Raw genomic sequence first — 23,240 nt, 5'->3', positions numbered from 1 at the left:
TTTAGCACTTCCATAGCTTTTCAGCATGCTTTACAAACAGTGATTCTGTTATCTCATTTTATACAGATGATGAGTCTTATGACTGATAAGGTTGTTCAGTAAGCCAGTGACAGGAATGGGAATCAAATTCAGGTCTCCTTCATTCTAATTTAGTGTATATTTGTACATTACATGAATAATCAAAGATTCATTTACTCATTTTCTTTAAAATGTGAACGTTTTAATATGGAACAAGTGGCAAAGACCTATGTCTATATGTTTTGCCATAGATTCATTTAAATCAGGTAAGTTACACAGATTTACACCAGTTTTTCTTAAATCGTAGTTCTATGTTTTACCCTTGAGTGACCTCCACCTCTTCTTTCTGATCTTGGTGTAAGCTTTTCTTTCTGTTCAGTCATGATTTCGGAGCCTCTGTCCCATAACACTCAGAGCAATCACCCAGAACGGTCTGTCTACAGCTACAATATACCAGTACAAACAAAAGGAGAGAAAGCTTTCAAGGCCTTTTGTATTGCTGTCTTCATACCTTGTCATAGACTGCTTCACAATTGCACTTCCTTTCTCTGCTTTACAACAAAGAAGGTGTTATCAAACAAAAATACGTATTTACATTTATTGACTAGCTATTAAAGAACGTTTTACATCACTGAATGAGAACCTTTGAGGTGTCTAGTTTCTTGATAGCTGCTGGTCAGAACTGATTCAAGTAAGTCTTAGAAAACTAATTTCTATAAGCTGCTGTATAAAATCAAGAAAATAAAGCACAGAGCATGTGTTACTTAAATGCCTGCATTTAATATTTGCTAATCTTCAGTGCATAGGTATGTGTAAATTGAGGAAAAGAGTAGGTGGTATTTAAAATACTTAGTGGCAGTAGAAAAATCTTAATTCTAGAGACTTAAATTTTTTCTATGAATGGAAGGGATGTTAGGAGGGCAGCATTTCAGCTGGTAAAGTTTGAGGGATTTAGTGATTCTTTCTAGTATGTGATTTGGTTCCAGCGACAATTCAGTTAACTGCCTTTCTTTTGTATCATCTTTATACTCCAGTCTCTGTAATATCTGAGGTGATCTCTGTTGTTGGTTATTTTTTGCTTTTATTTTCGAGGAAGTGAGACAGGATTCTCTTGAATGTGCTGCTCTTTCAGGACAGTTGGCTCTTACGGAGGAGTATTGTGTGATCAAAGGTTCGAGAAGGCATTTGGACAGTGGTATCCAAGAGGAATACAGTTGAGATTTTCATATCTCAGCTATTCAAGAGGATGGGAAGTCGTCTTGAGTATTATTTCAGGACAGAATTAATTTGGAACTTCTTGTGCAGTTAATATTAGTAGAAAATGCCAAAGTTTCTTACTTTGGCAGTGTTGGAAGTGTTGGTGTTAAATGTATTCAATAATTGTAAAATCCAAATGGATGAAACCATGTTTGAGTTTTTTCAGTGAAAAAAGATCAGATCACTATTTACATAGTTTGTCACGTATTCAGTTAAGTCAGATTTTTAAAGATATGTAAACATCCAAAGATGTAGATGTTGTTAGAAAAACTTTTGCACCTGACTTGGACTGAAATCAAGGAGACAGTCAGGAACTTTTGAAAATCCCAGCTGATAAACATCTTTACTTTTAGGCATCTAAATACTTTTTTTTTAACTCCTTTGAAATAATCTAACATTGGGGACTGACTTAACATTTTGGTTTTGCAGGACAGAAAAAATCAATTTTTTAGAAATCAGGAACCAGTTTTGCTAGGTCGGCCTTGAAGATCATTAGAATTAATGGCTTTTAGTGGAGCAGCAAGTCATTGTTTTCTCTTCTTACTGAACTGTAAGATGCTTCTCTTCATTTCTGCTATGGGCATTCCTCAATGTTGTCTCTAACCCAGAGCCAGAAAAACTGAACTACATCTTATGGTACCAGACATACTATTTGAATGTTGACTTAAGTCCTAATTTAAATTTTGCGTTAGTCATTTCTGACGAGAAAAGGTAGTGCCATTCCACACTGTTTGCTTTTTGACACCTAACTAAAGAGGAAAAGCTTAGAACGTGTTCCTTACAGATCTTTTGAATGGAGAACAGGTAATACAAATGTCTTTATAACAGGCATTAAAAATATTTAACTAAATTTACACATTCATTTAGTAAAAGTTTTAATATGAATTTCAGGTGATGATTATGAAAATATGCTTACAAAGACAACTTAAAAGCCCAAATCTGTGCTCTCGTAAGTAACATGAGGCTAAGTTTTCAATTGATATAGGACATGCACTTACAAAGCACCTATTAAAGTCAAGAACTGTATTCAAATAAATTCAAATATTTGCCGTATTTAATGTGTTCCTTCTCTAAAATACTGAAAAACAAACCCAAACAAAAAAAAAAAAAGCCACCCCATAATCAATATTTTAGACAAATAACTCATTGACCACAGTGAATACAGTCACATGCACGTGTTCAAAAATTCTCCTCCTTATACATAGTTTTAATATTTTCAAGTTTAGGATGTGAAGACAAGGTGAAACTAATATGGCATAACTCTTTTTTTTGTCTTCAGGCGTGATATCTTACACAGAATATTTATTCCTCTTATGTATTTTAACAAGTAAGTATTTTTTGAGACTGAAACACCCAAAACTTCCTTACAGATTTCTAAACCCTGAATGCATTACTGTGCATTACAATACATTTTTTTCTTGTGCATATACCAATATAGAAAAAAATGTATCATGCATCTCTTAAGTCCATTTGAACCTCTCCTGTCCAAGTGGAATTTTTGTGTTTTATTTTTCTTAAGGGCTTTATAGTCTGGAACAACATTTACTGACTGTTGAGAAAGTTTAGCTTCAGCTGAACTCCAGTTAAGAGCTTAAATTTATTTTCTTTGAAATTCTTATAGAATTTCTAGTTGAATTTACTGAGGTTCATAAGTCATATTGAATACAGGGAGAAGATAAACATTACTGCTGGTTTGTTTCACCTGTTAATGCATAATGGGTGACATAAATGAAAAAATTATAAAATATAAAATCTGTCAAACTAAAGTAAATGTTTATTTATGTTAGGAGACACTAACAAATTTTAATACTTATTCTTCTACCAACCATAAAAACAAAGTAGAAGAACTTATAGCTACAGTGTAAACTAAGCCTCATAGAGACTTTGTTTTGATATTTTATGAGGTGTTTTGTGGGATGGAGTGAAGAATTTTACATGTCTTTCCTTTGTATGTAATTAAAACATTTATATTGGATTCATGAGGTTTTTCTTCAGACACGATTTGGATTCTTTTTGTGAATCAGAGTAGGAACTTGACCCTGAACCCTTACAATCCATAACTGCTGGATCGATGGATATTCTTCCATCATTTCTTTGTGATTTGGATTCTTTTGGCTGTGATTCGTCCATATTGCAAATTATTGAGTATCACCAAAATGTCGCCTAAAGGCTTTGCTTAAAGTTATTTCAAAGTCCCCATGTTTCAGAAGTGATTTAAAACTCTAACCTGATTTCAAATTTCAGTGAGTCAAAGTGTGTAAGGAAATTTTGAGTCTTTGTTTTTACCAGAAGTTGCATCCTGTACATTTTCCGAAAACTTTCAGAAGTGTCTTTTAGAACACTGTATTTTCATAGAAAATTTATTTTCTTGAATTTGTGTTTTGTAATATAACAGGGATTCTAGTTATGAAATAACACTCTTAACTACCTAACTAGCCATTCTTGTGAGATTTTTTTTTCTTGAATATTTCATGTTCCATTTCTACTGTATATTTACCCTGATCTATGAATTTGAGAGCATGCCCTGTTTTCATAACATGGATAATATTGTTTTATAAATGTTAGGATTTGCGTTTATCGTGTGTACAAGTGTACTAATTTAAATTAGTTGAGGATATGGCTTTTGTAAGCAGATACCAAATAATTCTGTGGAGCTTTATACGTGTTTTCTTTCCAAGCAAATAAATAATTGATTGGAGGTTTTTTTTTGGCAGAGCCACACGCAGGTTTTAGAATCGCTTTCAACATGTTTGATACTGATGGCAATGAGATGGTGGACAAAAAGGAATTCCTAGTGGTATGTATATTTTCAGTCTTTGAATATTTTGATGTAGTCTTGAAATTCATTTTTTGTCTGGATTGAGATTCATGATGATGTCAGTGATCACAATTGCGTTATTTAATGTAAATAGGAAATGTAACATAAATTGTAAATGGTAGCTCCTTATTACAGTGCGTGGGTGTGTTGTGTATAATGTTTTTGGAAGCTTACCTCCAGTTTTTATTCAGGACTGTTTTAATTGCTGCTACATTCCCAGATAATTAGACTGTTAATGTAATATTGCTGTATCAGTGGTCAGCAGAATTATTTAACTGCCATAACGATGGAGTGACTTAGGAAAGAATCTTTTCCTGGGAGACGACTTCACTGTGTCATTCATTCTGCTTATGGTCCAAGGTGACCTGAAAATACTGACTAACATAATGTAACACTGTCATCTGTTTCGGACAAGGAAGTGTCCTCAACACACTGCACTTCCCTGAATTCTCCTTTTCGAGGAAGTGAAGTACAACCAAGTGAGGAAGATGTGAGATCTGGAAGGACCTTCTGGTGGCATAACTTAAACAGAACAGGGCTCATTTATTTTGGAAGCTCTCACCACTTCCAAACTATGACATGCTAATACTTTTTTCTATTCTAATATTAAATGGACACATTCTTACATTTGCTAATTCCTACTACCCATCTCGTCTAGTGGAAGGAAAAAGCCAGCAAACATTGGATTAATTGGCCAAAGGAAAAACAGAAGAAGAAGAAAAAAACAATAGAATAGAATAGAATAGAATAGAATAGAATAGAATAGAATAGAATAGAATAGAATAGAATAGAATAGAATAGAATAGAATAGAATAGAATAGAATAGAATAGAATAGAATAGAATAGAATAGAATAGAATAGAATATTTCAGTTGAAAGGGACTTACAGTGATCATCTAGTCCAACTGCCTGGCCACTTCAGAGCTGACCAAAAGTTAAAACATGTTCTTAAGGGCATTGTCCAGATGACTCTTAAACACTGACAGGCTTGAAGCATCAACCACCTCTCTAGGAAGCCTGATCCAGTGTTTCACCACCCTCGCTTTGAAGAATGTCCGGTCCTAATGTCCAGTCTAGACCTCTCCTGACACAGTTTTGAACCAAATAAGTCTTTAATAATTCCATAAAACAGAATGTGGTGGAATAGACTGACAAGTTGGGTTTGTTTTGTGTTGTTTGTTTGTTTGTTTGAAAATAAGGCTTCCATTAGAACAGCTAAATGAGAGGAGATTGAAGCAGGAGGCTTTGTCTTGCAGAAATTGATGCTGAAAATGAAATCAAATAAGGATATAAAGCAGGAAAGAAAGACAACATTTAACGATGGATATTGCACCTTTAATTCTATTGTGCTTTTATAGTCTTCTTCATGTCCTGCTTCTTATTTGCTCTGTTTCATGGTCCCTGATAAAAATTTCTCCTCCTTAGTCTCTTCCTGTGACCAAACTTGGTGGACAGAAGGAGAAATTTCAAACATTAGATATACTGTTCTCCACTTTTTGTTGTATTTAACAAATTTGTATAGATTAAACCAGACCCTTAGGCTGCCTGATCAGCGTGTCAGTGACCGCCTCAAAAATTACAGCAAAACCCCTAAGACAGAATGTTAGATCTGAAGGGACATAGACAAAAATAGATAGGTAACACAGATAGATAGTGTCTGTGTAAGTAAAAGTAAATATGAAAATAAAAGTTGATTTGGTGATGCTGCAGGTATGATAGACCTGGCCCCAGAACACATATTTGACATCTGTACTGACGTTGCTTGGGTGTGCAGCATCTCCTGTGTGCCTGGAAGCAGAAGACTGTAAATGTGCCACTTGAACTCTTATCCAGTGTTTGCAAAATACTTTTTCATTGATTAAAGTCAGCTATCATAAAATTGGAAGTATAGTGAATACTATTCAGTTTGACAAATAAAGAGACTTTCAAGAGATGTTACGTGAATTCTTGAACAGAAGAATATGTGTAGGGAGTGTTGAAAAATACTCAGTTTTTCTGATAACAGCTTTAGACTTTTTGTAAATTAATTCCGTGGTGTTTGTGCTTTTCTCTTTGCTTATGTCATAGGGCTGAGGTCAGAGAACAGAAGGATTGTGTTCCCTTGTTACAGGAGATCTTATTTTTGCTGCTTTCAGCAGTCAGTCTCATTATCCTATTTCAAACAGTGCTCCTATGAAAGTACTCCTAGATCCTTTTCACATTCACTTTTCTATTCCCTGGTATCCTATAGCACTCTTTCTGAACAAAAGATCCATTTCCAGAAGTTTAGCAAGTGCTTTAATGATGAATGCAACAGAATCCTACTCCCTTTGCCTCTGTGGCAGGGGAAATACACCCATGGGTGCATTGCTTTTTACCAATCTTTTTTGATTTTTCAATTACTGCCACTCTTCTCTCCTACTTGATGGCTTGTCACAAGGTATTTTCTTTCTACTTCTCTCTCTTAATTTACCTTTCTTCTTTCTGCAGTTTTGGGTTGCAAACTGTGTAATACTTTAGACCATCCAGCTAGATGTCCTATCGTGACTCTTTCCGTGTCAGCATAGGTAGGAGTAATTTGTGCCTGTAGGTTTGCAAAAAATAGAAAAAACATACCAAGGTCTGTGAATTGACCCTGTACTCAAAAAAATATACAGTGACCCACAGAGTATTCTGGTCTGAATCTGCCTTATAGGCAGTTCCAGAACACAGTAGTCAATTTTGGAAGTTCATAAAACATTATTTATAGATGTGTTTGCTATTTAATCACCAGACGCTGTATTCATTTATTTCACCCCTACAGTAGTGTTTGATGATCCCTTTGTCTTACTTATTTGCCTTCTCTGAAATACGGTATTCTAGAATTTAATTTGGAAAATTTGCTTGCAAAATTTATCACACACACTTTACCTTTCACATTATGATCTCCAGGGAGCTCTGTGTGTGTGTCATTACAGTATCAGGTTTTTATCAAACTTCCGATAGGTAAAATCAGGTCTTTGAAATGACTGCTACAGTGCATATTTGTGGTACCACCATCTGTATGCCATGATGTTTGGTTTTGAAAGTACCATATTCTAGATAGGACACATTTGTCAGCCACAGCTTTTTTTCTTTTTCCAGCCCACTTTGAGAACAGCAAATGCTGCAAGTGGCAGTACAATATTTTCATGTGCAGTTTTTGAAAAGCTGAAGTTCAGTGGTAGAGATACTGATGGCATCATAGTTAATACCGCTCTCTCTCGCTGTGAAGGGTAGACATTGTGACACTTTCTAATAGTTTAGGAATATTAATAAATATTACTATAAATAAAACCACGTAAAGAATACAGATACTTAAAAAAAGATAAGTACACACCAGTTCTTACTCTGGAGACTTTATAATTTCCAAAAATAAATACACACAAGAATCTGTATGTTTTAAATCTTGTATTTGAGGTTTTCTCAGAAGTCATGTTTAAAGCTCTTAATGTAGATAAAGTTGTGAAAGGGGTATTTTACAAGACCTGAAGGTATTCTTTGAACAGACTTGAAAAAAAAGGGTACTTGATAAATTACTCTTGAGTAGTAGTTTGTTGCTGCTGGAGGGAAATGTTTTACCCCCACCAGGTGTTTCCACCCCTCCCTTGTGCCAGCAGAGTAAGAACTGAATCTGGTTGGAAACCAGCAATAAAAAAAAAGACTGATCCAGCTGACTACACAGCCACACACGTACTAATTAGTACCTGACAAGAAAGGATGTGCCTGGAGGTGGTGGAAAAGGCTGAAACTCCCTCTTTTTGTATAGACTGCCTTGGCTAAAATATAAAGATAAATAGAATGTTGTTCTTATTATGCTCTCAAATAGAATTACTAGCCTTACTTTGTGAAAAAAATACTTCCTTTTTCCTTTCTGTGTGATGGGTAAGGTCACGGAAGGAAGATGAAGGCATGAGTATGAACAATAAAGCATCATTGAAACACTGGTATTTTAATAAAGAACTACATTTAAAAACTGTTTGCAGTGTTCCTCATGATGAATCATTGTTACGCTTGTGAAATAACCTGAAAACTAAATAAGGATAAAATGTTTTGGGTTGTTTTCTTTTAGCTACAAGAGATTTTCAGGAAAAAAAATGAGAAGAGAGAAAGAAGAGGAGATGAAGAAAAACGTGCAATGCTGGTAAGTTAAATTTAGAATGGTTGCAGCTGGTAGTTTTTTTGTTTTCTTCAATGTTGGATGAAATTGTGGGTGTATATATTCCACTAATCACTTTCAGTTATTTTTAAACAATATATTCATATAATTAAAACAATATGTACAACTAAATAAAGAAAAAACCCAATATTTAGCCTAAATTACAGTTATTGAAAAAAAAATCAAGTCATCTATAGAAAGGAAAAAAAAATGTTTAAATATTGTATTACATACTACGACAGTAACATTGATTCCATTTTGAATCTATAAATGAAGGAAAAGGGAATAGTAATGCTGCAGTGTTATTGTCTATGTTATACGTCTATATGTGTGAGAGATCTCAGGGGCAAGACCAAACTGTACTTCTGCCCTCATAACTAACTGAAACTGTTCATGTACTGATCCCTATGCTTGTTATTGACACAGTAATTTAAAAATAGCTAATGTTGTAAGTGAACTTTGATTTTTATATTCAAATTATTTGTTTTATTAAATAGTGCTTATGACCAATGCAAAATGTTTTAGTTGCTTATATAATATGAATAGATTTTTGTGGAATATTGAATACTCATTTAATGTCAAATTTACATTTCTTATGTGCATAAGAAAGGTAAGTCAGAAATAGACAAGTCTGTGGTTGTTTGTCTGGAGGATGGAAGCAGTAGCAGGAACTTATTTTACTGTTGGACAAGTAAAAATCAGGGACAAGTCTCTGTCAAGCCCACTGCAGAAAAAAACACCTTGATTTCCATGTTTATTGCAAAAATTCCTTATTATAAAAAACATTTTGACATATATGCAAAGCTTCTTATAGTGCCCATTATCCTGTTGGCACCACAGATGCTTGATCTCAGATCTTTGTCCCTGAAACCACAGGAAGTTTGTATTTCAGGAATTAATACTTTTTAAACCTTCCCTGAGCACAAGAAGGGATATTTTCTTCTGATGCAGAGAGACCTTCTCAACTTTTCAAAACTATAGGTCAATTGTTGAATCTCTCGCACACTGTTTATTCTGAACAAAGGAAACTTAGAGCCACAAGAAGAGTTTTTGGAAAAGGTAAAGAATACAAAATGGAACAATTATCCTGAGAGTAATCTCTGTAACTCTGTACTTCTCTTTTGAAAATTTAAAGAATGAAATTGAAAATAAACCATTTTTTCTTCACTATCATTTTATAAACAAGCAAACAAAAAACTTAAATATATATAAAATAAAGATTTACTTGTCTTAACCTATTCTGTTGTTTTAATTTTTTTTCTTTCTTTTGGCTTCACTCTGACATGTGATACTTGGCTTGGCCCGTTTTTGCTGTATGTCAGCGTCTTCAACTTTATGGATATCATACTTCTACTAACAGTGTATGTACTCTAATTATTTTCAATTTATGCAGTCTTCACCAGTCAGGTGAAATAATATGCTGTAAGATAATTTACTATATGTATCTTCTTCATCAAGTAAATAACTTCTGCTAGTCAGTAAAAATGTGATGGATCTTTACTTGCGTAAAAGTTTGTGCATGCCTATTGAATACATTCTGAAACAGGCAAGCCTACTAGGAGGAAAGGTTGCTCTCTCAATTTATGTAAAATGAAGGAAACAATATCTTTAAGGGACAGGACAAAGTATATATTAAGAAATTATAGACGTGGTTTTAATTAACATTTGTAAATGAAGTCATCCTGCATGAATCATATGAGACAGGTCTGTCTTTTCTCCTTATGTATAATCTGAAGTAAGAGCTCATCAAATTGAAAGAAACCAGAAGAGAGCTTCTATATTCTTGTGCTTCAGTTACAGAAAAAATAAGTAAGAAATTTCAGTGCTGAACTAGAATAGGATTTAATAGAAAATAGTACCTGTATTTATGGAGGTGACAGTAACCTTATTTTCAAACATTTTTGAAGAGCAGGAAAAAGAATCAGCCAGACAGAGATCATCTGGGTTTTTTAATGTTTTCACCCTGACTTGATTAATTTTTGGATCACAGCAGGAGTAAAACTGTTGTAAAAAAATGTTTCATGTGATGTTATAGTAGAAGAATTAAACTCGTTTTGGTATGATAATTGTGATATTCAAAGCAAGGGAGGGAATGTACAAGAATTGGATAACTAGTGCAATCACAATTTTAAAGTCTGTTTCTTTATGTACCACTCACAGGAATGCACAGACTTATTTTCTGTGCAGTTAGCAAATACAGTGTGGGCAGTATGCAGGAATGAAGTCTGCAAGAAAAGGTGCAGTGACATGGTGTAGATGCTGCAGTGTTGTAAGAATAGTGTAGGAAATGTGAGGCTGTAAGTTTTGATGGATTGTAGATCAGGCTTTACTGCAGTGTAAGGTGCTGCACAGTGGTTGCCATGTTCCTGTACCGCCTGTTTCAAACTGAAACCCAACTATTTAGTCTTTCCTGCTCATATAATAGTTTCCAGCTTTAGGAAAAAAATCTCTTTCTAGATGTGGTCCACTCCAGCCAAATCCTAACTCTGTATCAAGATGATGCCCCGGTGTCCACCATCTTTTCGTGCCCTCCTGAATGGAGATCTCCATGGAAAGGAGACTCAGATGTATAGGAATTCACAGTATCCAACAATTCCCTCACCCCAGAATACTGATATTTTGGATTTCTATTTCTCCTATGGAAATGAGAACTGTAAGAGCCCTTTCAGCTTCCCTTGATGTCCTGGGTCATTGAAGATACTCAAGGCCAAGGAGATGCAGTGCTGAAATGCCTGGAATAGTCCAAGGTGCTGTGTTGGGCCCTTTTCCTCACTTCATCTTTCAAAACCATTCTAATTTTTTGAAAAATGTCTAGGTCTGTAAGCCATAGGATGCATACAGTGAAGTTTTAAATAGGTTGAATATTTTTGTCTTTTCATTTCCGCAGGTTAATTCTTTCAAGTCATGTTCTGGTGCATACTGCAGTTCTGTGTTAAGACTACTTCAGCATGTATTGCATGAGTGCTCTTACTAGCCAAATGCCAACTGGAACATGATAATTGTGATGAGATGCATGTAAGGAAAATAAAGTGTGCATGCCCAAAAATACTAATGCCATTGGCTAAAGTAAACCTCCAGTAAGAGAACAAATTCAGTGAATACTTGAAATAGTTATTTTATGGATAAAGGATTGAGGTGGTGTTCATACACATGACCCAGTAAATACCACAGGGAGAAATAAGTGTAAGAAAGAAACTGAAGCCCTAAGGACCTCATCCTGTACCCACTGAAGTTTAGCTATTTAGAACTGAGTGGAGTTAGATATCTGAGAATATTGTGGCCACAATGTAGGCACTGTTACTCCAAAATATGAGAAAGATAAAACCAGAATTTTTCAAAAAGGAAATGAAAGTATAATATACATAAAGCATAGATATAATTCCTGGTAGTTTTCGTGTTTCTTTGATGACGATTTACCGAAATAGCTGAGTTGAATTGCTCAGTGGAGAAAATACAGAATAGAACTTGCAGAAGCAGTACACAGGTTGGAAAAAAATTTCTATTGTTTAGCATACTTCCAGCAAATATGTTGTGGTGTTCTGAAGCCAGACACTTCATATTCAATATCTTAATGCATTTTTTATAGTTTTTTCCAAATTAGATATTGACTTACGGCAGAAATACTGTTTCTGTTGGACTAAGGACATTATTTGTATACAATGTAAATTTATATAATAATTCATGTACAGAAGCATTTTTATAAATATGTAAAATATAGCTGAAGCAAATTAATACAAGATGGATCCGTAAACACTGAGCCTCATTACATTGGTAAGAGCCCTTACATAATATCTGCACTGTGTGTCACTGCTGGATGTACTGCAAGTACATTGAAGACCTGTTACCCAAGGAGATACTGTGCTAAAGAACATTGAAGGAAAATGGAAACACAGAAATCATACTACATTTTGCTGTTTGAAGAATTAACTTTCTATTTCCATGATTGACATAATGTGGAATATATAGAGACAATAAACCTTTATGATAACATTGTGGCTTTACACATCATACAGCAGTCACATCATTGTAAATCGTATAAGAGAACAGTTGACTCAGTAACCAGTGGTTTTCGTTTGTAGTTAGAAGACTAAAATTCTGTCTCTGTCTTGCGTGCCCAGATGGATGTGAGCGGGAAGCCCTGAAAGCAGAAGACCTAATTTACATAGACTTATGGAGAGAAAGGGGAAAATTCATTCGGTTGCAATAACCTTAGCCAAGTTCAGATGGACTTCTGCTGTATATAGGATCACCTGCCCTAGATTCTTTGGGGGAGAAAACAAATAATTAGGTAGATCTTCCAAGACTAATTGCAAGATAAAGGGAAGCCTATTTTAATAAGAGAGGATTTTTCAGGCTTCCAAATATGAAGCATCTCAGAGTAAAAAGGTAAGTATTTTTTCCTTGGTGAAATTAAACACTGATTTTTTGTTTAAACAAGGTAAGTTTGATCATCAGATGTGCATAGTGTTCTCTTGATAAGTATGTTGCAGTTGAAGTTGGGCTTATTAGGCTTGGGTTTTGCTTTTCTTTACTGTTGCAAGGATGGCATCCTGATTATTGGATGAAATTGATTTTTCATAATGAATTAGATGGTAGCATTTTTATTTTGACCAACAGGGAAACAAATTTCATATCATAAGATTACAAATCAATACTGTATGGCAAAAAAGAGTCATTGGGAAAAACAACAGCAAAATACTGAGTTCAGAAGACATTTTCACATGTACTTTTAATAAATATTTTCTCTGTTTTGTTTGGGAAGGTGGAATCTGGCAATACTTTTGGCACAGCCAAGTATGAGCAATAAGCAAATAGCTGTAAAATACTAGTGTTCCTTTGATTTACAAAGTATTGTGTAACTGGGTAGAAATTTCTCTGTGTAGAAGGAAAAGAATCAAGCCATGCTTTTGAAGATCAGTTGGAAAATATGTTAAAGTCTGTAAGTAGCTGTTTTATTGTTCTTTGGTTTTCAAACGATTGTGCTTCTTGAAACTTCTGCAGGTTCTTAAAACAGAAGGAGACGACCTTGTCCCCAGAAGCTATTGGGACACTTTGAGACGTAGCACAAGCCAAGCACTCTTTTCGGACCTTGCGGAGGTATAAGACAACCTCTGTCTCTGGTCCATAAACAGACTGCTATTTCATTTGTTTCTTTTCTGATTGTTTTCCTATTTTATGTACTTTTCTTCTTTCTTTTTTTTTTTTTTTTTTTTTTTTTTTTAAGCCTGAAAGTTCTGAGATGAAATGGATTTGGTTCCACACAGTGCAATAATTCAAAGTTGTCGTTTCTGAGTAAAAGCAAAGTTACCTTTTCAAAGAGTTGGAAGATCAAGCCCTCTTCAGTTCTTATAATAAAAGCATTTTCTGACACTAGTAGTGACAATATTTCACAGTTAGAGAAGTAATTCAGGAAAACTCTGTCATTTCAACTTGGTCCAGTGATGTGACAACTTCAATGAGAGTTGCAACCCTTTAAGATTTTAATGTTTAGGTCCTTATTGTGCTTTTTCTGTATGTTATCATAGCTGATCTTCACAAAAACTGTATCATGCAAAGATTGTTTTAATTGTTCAACTGTACCAAAAATGTTTTAAGGTAACCAAAACAGCCTGTGGATATTACATGATCATTATTGAGGATTAGCAGTATCACTGTGCTGTCAAATTAATTTCCATAGTTCTTTGACTTCTGATCAGATTCTTGTTTTGTGATACGTTTTGAGACAATTGAGTAAGACATTTATTTGTACTGATCATTTGAGAGCATTAGAAAACTAAATAATTCAGGCTTTTCTGTGCCCCCTGCATTGAGGGTGATTGCTCTGCTGGTTGCGGCATTAAAGGACATAGAGCAGCTCCCCATTGACTCTGGTCTCAAGTCCCGTGCTTCATAAACAGGATCATAATGAGAAAAGAACATGGAACTGAAACATACCTCCAGGGTAAAACAATCCTTTTCATTGCTTCATAAGCAATGTGTGCTCCATATTAAAAGTAATTAGTGTTTTGTCCCTGCTGTTCCTCTGCAGAAGCCATTGAATAACCTGAGGACTTGGATGGACTTTCCAGGCTGAATTTACTTATAGTCCCTTTGTACCAGTCTGTTGCCCCTTAATTTTCACAGGGCTTTTTCTCTTTAGTCTTAAACTTCTTACTCATGGTTGTGTTTAAAAATGCAATCATAGCCCACAGTTTTAATTAGCATAGGCTAAGCAAAGAAAGGTCTTAGACTTTTCTTTTAGGGTAGAACCTACATTTCCCAGGTATCAGCTAGGTCTCTCTGTACCTCTCTCAGCTTGAGTTCATTTGCCTCTGAACAGAAGAAAATGCAGTGTTACAGACCTGAGTTTTAGACTAATCTTTCTATCAATATTCACAGTAATAATATGTTAACAGTAATCCAGCAATAAAGCAGTATACCAAGCCTTTTTTCTTTGCTTTTAAATTGATGAGGTCCTGAACTGTGAGTCCCATTGTTTGTCCTTATTTATTCCACCAAATTTGAAGGCCCAGAACATCAGTGTTCCTGTCTAGTCAGCTAAGGGAGACACAGAGGGGAGAGAGGGCTGCTCTTTTCATTGACTATTTAAGGAGCTTGAGGCACCGAGTTTTCTGAATTAACTGTCATCTTAATCCACAGTTAGTAGTCCCAAGTATAGATGGACTTAAGTTTGGTGATCTCTACTCAACTTTAATTTGAAGAGAGAGGTTTTTTACATCTGATGCCTCAGGCTAGTATCTGTAACTACAATCTACTTGCAGCTGAACAGCAGTTAAATTAAACATCAATTTAAATTGTCCATAAAATGTATAAAAAGTCTCTCTGCTCACTTTTAATTCATTTTATGAAAAAAAAAAAAAGTATGTCCTTCATTTGCTTCACTGAGAATTTCCCACTTCTCACCATAATCATCTTTGTCTTGCTTGGTTCAAGTTTGAGCCAGCTGGCTTTCATCCATATTCTTATCTCCCCCAGGTACTTTAACATCTGAGTGATGTTATAGGCATCTCTACTAAGAAAGTGGCATAAAGCTAGGTGACATTGGAGTCTGTGTTGTTTCACAGCCTTTTGAGAAGGCCTTGTGTAAGTTGAAAAGAAGTGTAAATAAGGTTCGTTGTTACAAGAATCAACCTATAAGGTCTCTTTGCAGGGGGCAGAAGTTATTTGTCACATCCAGTTTCTTTGTAGGACAGTTCACAAGATTGTTTCTGGCATTCCTGATTTAAAGCAACTACACCATCCTGTTGGAATATGCCACTTATCACTGAGTTCAGTTTGTGCGTTTATTTTTAAATTACTAAATGAAACTGGAAATCAGTATGGTTGTTATCACTATTGAAAAATCAAGGACTTACAGTAAGAAAGCTCTTAGGAACTCAAAACATAATATGCATACTTCATTCGCAGAATAATGTTGCTACAAGTGGACCATTGCTCATGAGTTTGACTTCCTTTTAGTTGACCCTCTTTAATCAAAAGCCTCAAATGAATTTTGCAGAATGTAAAAAAAAAAAAAAAAAAGAAAAATTTCCTGCTGTTCACATTGGGAGATAGAGAGGACAAGGTGTTGCCATTATGCAGCAAGCCACTAATGTGACTGAAACATTCATCTCCTGTTTGTCTCTGTACCTGTATTTGTATTGCACTTAGTGTAAAGGTAAAGAGAAGTGAGGCAGGTTTTTATTCTCATTTAGAAGAATTCTAAAATATATTATATCAAAATAGAGCAAAATAGAGTCTCGTATTTTTATATATGGAAACAGGTGTGGTCATTGCATTTTCACTGATCAAAAATACAGATTTCATTTTATTATGAACAATAAATAATAGTTTGAAATTATTAAGACTTGCTTTTACCATTACCTCTTAAGAGAGAAAATTTATATAATGCTCGCAAACCAGAAGGAGCACAGGAATAGTTTTCAGTTGCCTGCAGTTCTGTGGAAAAGCATACTGGGTTGAATTTCTGGGGTGCAGGTTTTTTTTCATTTAGTGAGAATGACCAAGTGGGAATTGTGAAGACTTACAGATTGTATTTTTTTGAAATGGTTCTTTAGGTATTGGTGAATGCAACCTGGGTCTAAGGCTTTGGAATGTTTTTGCAAGATGAAAGGCTGTAATTTAACATCTGATATCTTTTCAGTGTACTTGAGGGAGATTGTTTGAATGTGCTTAGGGATTTATTGCTTAAAAGACAGAAGAAATCAGGGTATCTGCATTTCAGTATATTCTGTCCTGTAGTGGAGGATAACAATATTCAAAGACAAATAGTGATTACTTTTCTTAAATAGTTTGCTCACTTGAAGCGCTGAGCTGTCTCAATTGAAGGACATGAAATATCTCTCTACCAATATGTACACTATGTCATCTTATTTCTCCCTGGAGAAGATAATGAGGATAAAGAGGAAGCTAGAATATATGAAATACAATCTTGAGAATCTTAAACTGATTATACTGAAGTACAGAAAAGTCTCTCCCATTTCTTTAGCTCTTGGATGTTGAAAGGAAAGGATTTGTGTTGTCATTGCCTCAAGTTTTTCCTTGTTGATACATAAATACATATGCATTTTACATTTTTACAAATCAGTATGTAAATTTGAAATTAATATGGTATATTTCAGAGAATGTAGATATGAAATGGTTTTTCATGGTACATGATGTCAAACTACTGCATACTGTTCGAAATTTCTTCCTAGTTTCTTGATTGAGACTTTCTCCACCTGTTATAAATTTGTGGCCTCTTCAGTTATGAAATAAAGTCAGATTTAAAGGACTCTGAGTACAGCTTGCAGGTTTGTATATGTAGATCTTTATAGACCTGTATAAACAGTTTTCTATACTTACAGTAAATCTCATAGGTTTGAGATCTAACATTATGATGATAAACTTAGCACTGTTACATCTCCCAAATACTTACTAGGTGTCTGTACTGTCCGTTCTGTTTTGTACTTTAACAGTAGAGTTGGCAAACACACTTTCACAACAGCACGGTGGTGCTGATAGGGGGTGGCTTGCCTAGGAATACCAGAGACTACTGGCTCCCAATCTTTGCTTTTCATAAGATCTTGTCTTTGTAAGAAAAATGAGAGCTTGGGCACAAGGTTCTTCCTAGGCAGGTGCAGCAAGGAGACTATATGTATTACTTTTTGTATTTCAAATGTTGGCAGGTGCTCATTAATGCCAGAAGGACATTGCCATGGTGGAATACTATGGCTTATTTAAGAGCCTTATGTTACTGAATTATTCTTCTAGCTCTTCAGTATACCAAGAGTTTCTTTGTAAAAGAGGTAAAATCAATGCACATATACGACAGTTAAGGATAATTAACATGTTTGAAAAAAGTGGAATATTGCGCAATCACTATATACTGATGATAGTTACTTCTGTTTATATGCATGTCTTCCTATTTGCAACTCTTGCTATTCCAAATGGTCAAAATTAGTTGGTTTTACTACTCTAATTCTGTGCCTTCAAAACTGATATTCCTTAAAGAAAAAGTACTCGTACATGTTCAAAGATTTCTGTCTGATGCAGAGACCACATACTCGGTAGATGAGGAACATTCTTAAGAGAATGAGTCAAAATATTATTTATTTCAAAATTTCTTACAGTTCTGTTGTTTTAAATGTCTTTGGGCAGTAAAATTTAGTCATCTGCTACTTACAGAAAAGTATCATATAAAGTACACCTGACTGATCTGAGTGATTTTGGAATACAATCCCATACTTAATTTTGAAATATAAAATAAGAACATAGGAAGTAACTTCCTTTAATTTCTTTGTAGTTGCTTAGTAGAAAGGAAAGGAGATAGTGTACAAAGGGAGTTATTTTTGTGTTTTATCTCAACTGACTAGAACTATTTTTTTATCAAGAGTTTCTGGTTTTATTTTTCATGCTTTCCCCCCCCTTCATTGCAGCTTCCATTAAATTAAACTGTTGATTTAAGCATTTTCTACTAAATGCAATTAACAGCCTAATGCTATTTTGTGTGAAAATTGCATGCCTAAATTAATTTAATGGATTTTAATGCTAAAATATTTTTAATGTTATGTGAACATAAACTCTTTTAATAGAAGGGTCTATTGTGATGACAGGCATTCTCAGATTATACTTCTGTAACTGATCCAATCACGGCCTTTATTTTTTTTATTCTAATATTTAAGCGGGATGATCTTTCAAGTTCACTGTCAGATACCACACTGCTTGTACACTTTTTCGGCAAAAAAGGAAAAGCTGAATTGAACTTTGAGGATTTTTATAGGTGAGTCGCAACTTCATTGTTTCCTTGTAAAATGTAGTTGCATGTTTGTTCTAATTAATGTATATTTTATTACTATACACATCATTTATGCAGACATGTGTACAAAATGTATGTTCCCTTTGTGTGTGTTATATATACAACGAGCAAAATAAAACAGTAAGGGGACCAACAATAAAAAGTCCTTTACCGATGCTGCTGCATTTGCAAATTTTGTTAGCACTTGTGTGTAGTTGATTTGGAGAGGTTATGCCCCAATCCTGTTCTTATTGGTATAAAGGATTTTTTTCATTGTTTTGAATTATTTCTGTTTTTTCCCCTGTTTGTCAGTGCTTTAAAGCAAATATGTGTGCGTCTCTGCTCTTAGGGACATATTTAAATGTAAAGATTTTTCTGAAGATATCATGTAGGCACCTAGGAACAAGCTGCTTCTGGGAAAAAGTGAAAACACGGTGGAAGAAGCTATTTGCTTAATTATTAGGCCAGTTAAAACAGAATTTAAAAATACAGGGAGAGTGCCATAAAAACAGAGCCATAAAACTGTATTGTTTTGTGTGATTGAAAGAGATACAGTGCTTGGATATTGTTTCCTCAGAAAATACTCCCAGTACCTGTTATCATTATAATTATCGCTTATCTGTGCATTCTAATCAATCAGATGTTTGCAAAATATTTTGCCTTAAAATTGTGTATGTCATTAAAAGTATTTCACATAGCATAAAAACCATGTCTTCAAGTGAAATCATGGTGTGAGTTCAGAACAAGAGGCAGAAAAGAAGGTACTTTTTCAGAAGGCTTCTAGTTAAAATGTCCATCAGTTGTCATAAGATGTTGTGTGTACTAAAGAGATCAAAACCTAGTACACATTCATGAAAGAGGGATCCATCATATTTTATTTAGCACTTTACCAGCTAAAAACCACATTAACCTATGATTGGTGAGGAAAATACTGTTGTATGTTTACCTTGAACTTATACTTTTGTCTATGCATCCTTTTGATTTGAGCTCCTTATAGTTCTTAGAAGTCAAGTTGTATCTTAGGAAGGAGTGTTACGGGTGGTGTCTAAAGGATGGGAACTCATGGGAACCTGTAACAGGTTGTGGTTGACAATGAGATGAACATGAACTCCCAGTGCAGTACTGTGACCAGAGAGCTAATTTCATCCTTGGTTGTATAACTAGGACATCAAGAAGAATCAGGGAAGTTGTGTTTCCTTTTTATATGTAGCTGGTTGTATACTTTATCCAGTTTTGCTGTCCAGATTATACTAAATATGTTCTTAAGTTGGGAAACATTTATAGAAATATCATAAGAATAGTGAAGTATTAAAAAAAAAAAGTTTAGATCAAAAGGCTGCAAGAGTTCATCATATTTAGCTTGTTAAGAAGAGAAAGGTAAGGTTTAATCACAATCTGTAAGCGGCTATATGGGGAATAAATTTGGGGAATTCATTTAGTACCATGATGGAATTTTCAGTCTAGCATATAAAAATAAAGATCAGTGACCCACTGAAGAAGAAAATAAGCAGACACAAACTAGAATTAAATTAGAAATGTATTAAGTTATTTTAATCACTGCTAAAACACTTCATCTTTGAGTTAAGATTGTTATATAGGTTAGAAAATATGTCTACACAGATAAGGGATTTGCCTGATTTACCATTAGTGCTATGAAAAGATAAGTAACTTGCATAATGCTATTTGGCTTTTTATTCTATGAATCTTGTAACGACATTAATAGAAAAATGAAGTATTATTATTTCTTCATATTTATGTTTGTGCTTTAGATTTATGGATAACCTACAAACTGAGGTTTTAGAGATAGAATTCCTCTCCTACTCTAATGGGATGAACACCATCAGTGAGGAGGACTTTGCCCATATTCTTCTGAGGTATACAAATGTGGAAAATACATCCAGTTACCTGGAAAACATGCGCTGCAGGATTCCTGAGGAAAAGGTAATTGTTTAGCTGGGACAGCAGTGGGCCACAGCATCCAATCCTAGTGTCACCAAGATGAAAACATAGCCTTGTTGGGCTGAACGGGATTCTATTACTGAATTAATTAGCACTAGGATTTTACTCTGATCATAAGATGCGTGTCTCATGTTTTTCAGATTACTTGCTGAATAAAAGGTAGAGGAATAAATAGCATAGGATTATGTTTCATAGGATTTAGCTAGTAATATTTTTGAAGTTTAAATAACAAAGCTTTATATTACATTAAAATTCAGTTTAAACTGCAAGAACCATATGAATTGAAAATGTACAATTTTGTAGCAATGAGTCATTAAAAAAATCTTCTTTTTTCTTCTCTTTTGCACTGCCACTGGGATAGCACCTCTTCAGAAAAAACATTGATACCCGTTGTCTTCTTGTTTTATAGTCTTAATAATGGATCACTTGTATATAGTTATTGATAGCTATGTGGTTCTTATTAATGGCTGAAGAGATAGAAAAGATAAGAAAGACAGTAAATGTGAAAAGGTAGATAGTTCTTCATTTGTTTAACAACAAATGTTTTGCCAGAAGTGAATCAGAGAAATGTAGTGGCAACTATGCATCAGTGGTAATCAATTGGGTAAGGTTAAATGTAGCTCTTCAAATAATGGATGCTTTGGATATACTTCTTCCATTCGTGTTCACATAAGGAGATCAGATTAATCTGTCCTGGAAATCTAACTCTTTCAATAGCTATGTATTTTGATAGCATTGACAGCAGAACTTGTGAAGAAAAGTAATAAACTGGCTCAGAGGGGTTTTTGTTTGGTTGGGTTTTGTTTTATTATGTTGCGGGGAGGGAGGGTTGGTTGTTTGTGGTGGTGGTGGTGGTGTTATTACTATTGTTATTATTATTACTGAAGTTATCTTGTAATTTCAGTCTACAGATTGAGATCAGTCAGCTGACCTGATAGAAACACACACCAACAATCTGTTCAAATATCTGAGTTATCTGATTCTTCCTGTGGTTGTACAGCAGTTAGGTCCACTGAGAGATAAATATAGCTGGGAAGTAGAAAGGGAAAGCAGGGCTGTCTGCTTTGCACCAGATCAGGTGTAAGATGAAGTGACAAGATTGGGATCGGAGTTCCTGCTCACTGACCCTTTCTGAGCTCCTGATCTAGCTGCTGAAGGGCTCAGTTCTGTCTACTCTGAAAGGTCTGTACAGTTTGCAATATTCCAAGACAGTGCAACAGAAATGGTAGCAAGCTTTTTTTTGCAGGGTTCCCAGATGTTTTTCTGTAGGGTGAAATCAAGATTTCCACACATATGGAATCTGAAAAAAAAAATAATCACATTGTGGCTTGTATAACATCAATGATATAAGTGTCACTTGGGTAACTGAAAAATAATGACAGTCATAGGTATAGAGAAATACTTCTTTGAATGGCAAAGGTGAAGTTGATTAAGTAAATATAAATACTGACGCTTTCATTTGATAAGAAGTATTCTTTGAAGTTCATCTCTAAGCTGTCCAGTGCTACTGTTCTGATAGCAAGTCTTCCACAGTAGTTTTTTCTTTTTGATCTCTGGTGGGACCATCAGCTAAGGAAAAATTCCACGTTAGGAAGCTGTATCACTCATTAACAGGTTTGCTTCTGCTATGTTCTGGGAATATCCTGGCACTTGACCAGTTCCATTTATCTCCAGTCATATGCTATACCTCTTTGAGTTAAAACAAGACATTGCCATTTTCCATGGCTCCATATCACTGGTGAGGTAAATGTGCTGTCAGTGCAGTGGAAGAAGTAAATCCTGTGACATCTCCTGTGCTGGCCATGGGCTTTTGAGAATGGGACTTTGCCTCATATTGTTACGGAGGCATTGTTCATATGTTTGCACTTTTTGTACAGTTGTAATAACATACAATTAGAAAACTATAAATTGCACTCTCTATTTTTATCACAGTGATCCACTGTAATACTAATACAAACTAGAAGATTCCATTTAGAAGAAAAATTAGTCTAGCCTGTAGAGTAATAGACAGCTATTCTCACAGCTGTCATGGTTAATCTTCATGTCACCGTATGTAGGAGCCTCTAAAACAACACGATGATCATTTGGCATATTGTAGTCACGTTAAAATGTTCGGCTGGCACGCTGCCTGCTCGCAGGATGTTTTCCCCATTTTACTAACTAGATGTCAAACATTGATTCATTTAAGCTGGTATATGGAATTACTACAAATATCAGCTCCTAAAGAAAGTCTATGCATTTTTAACAGCATTGGTGCATTAACATAACAGTTTTCTTTGCTGTAGTAAAATATAATCTGTCCAAATAAATAAAAAAGTTTGTTTCCTTTTACATACAAAATAAATAGTGTCCAGTAGGAAACTTCTGGGATAGCTACATGTAAATAACTAACTTCCTATCTCAAAATGCAAAACATGGCAAATACAAAATGTTATTACAGTTGCCAGTTGAACAAAATATGGTCCTAGGAAGAGAGAGAGATAGTAGAAAGCTGTATAGCCAACTCTCCAAGTGTCATTTTGTCTGCCTTTCTGCCTCTTTTGTGTCCTTTGCTGTTTTTCCTTGAGAGGAAATAAACATGTATGATTGCAGATTATTTCAGCAGAAATTATGGAATTATGAAGTTAGCTACTTTTCTTATTGCTAAAATGTTATGGAGTATGTACAGTTTAGCCGTGAACTACAGATGTGGGTCCTTTATCTCCCAGCCTAATCTCCAGTGTCAATTCTTGGCAGCAGTTTTCATCACTGCTGGAA

At 34.8% G+C, this 23,240-nt stretch overlaps 1 protein-coding gene across 9 annotated transcripts in view; it reads left to right on the top strand.

The window, feature by feature from the left end:
* MICU3 (mitochondrial calcium uptake family member 3) overlaps nucleotides 1-23,240 on the top strand; it is a 54,161-nt gene that overhangs the window by 17,924 nt on the left and 12,997 nt on the right. For 3 of the 9 annotated variants that reach the window (XM_082052048.1, XM_082052043.1, XM_082052045.1), the window contains exons 5-11: nucleotides 2,555-2,602; nucleotides 3,990-4,072; nucleotides 8,162-8,233; nucleotides 9,571-9,609; nucleotides 13,250-13,345; nucleotides 18,412-18,509; nucleotides 20,294-20,465. In XM_082052048.1, the coding sequence (XP_081908174.1) occupies nucleotides 2,555-2,602; nucleotides 3,990-4,072; nucleotides 8,162-8,233; nucleotides 9,571-9,609; nucleotides 13,250-13,345; nucleotides 18,412-18,509; nucleotides 20,294-20,465 (608 nt within the window). The remainder of the gene's footprint in view (nucleotides 1-2,554; nucleotides 2,603-3,989; nucleotides 4,073-8,161; nucleotides 8,234-9,570; nucleotides 9,610-13,249; nucleotides 13,346-18,411; nucleotides 18,510-20,293; nucleotides 20,466-23,240) is intronic. The other 6 variants (XM_082052044.1, XM_082052046.1, XM_082052050.1 and 3 more) reach the window with 3 other exon arrangements.

The sequence above is a fragment of the Streptopelia decaocto genome (assembly GCF_964273445.1).
Source record: "Streptopelia decaocto genome assembly, chromosome: 4".
Taxonomy (NCBI): Eukaryota; Metazoa; Chordata; class Aves; order Columbiformes; family Columbidae; genus Streptopelia; species Streptopelia decaocto.
This window is presented reverse-complemented; position numbering and strand designations above follow the sequence as displayed.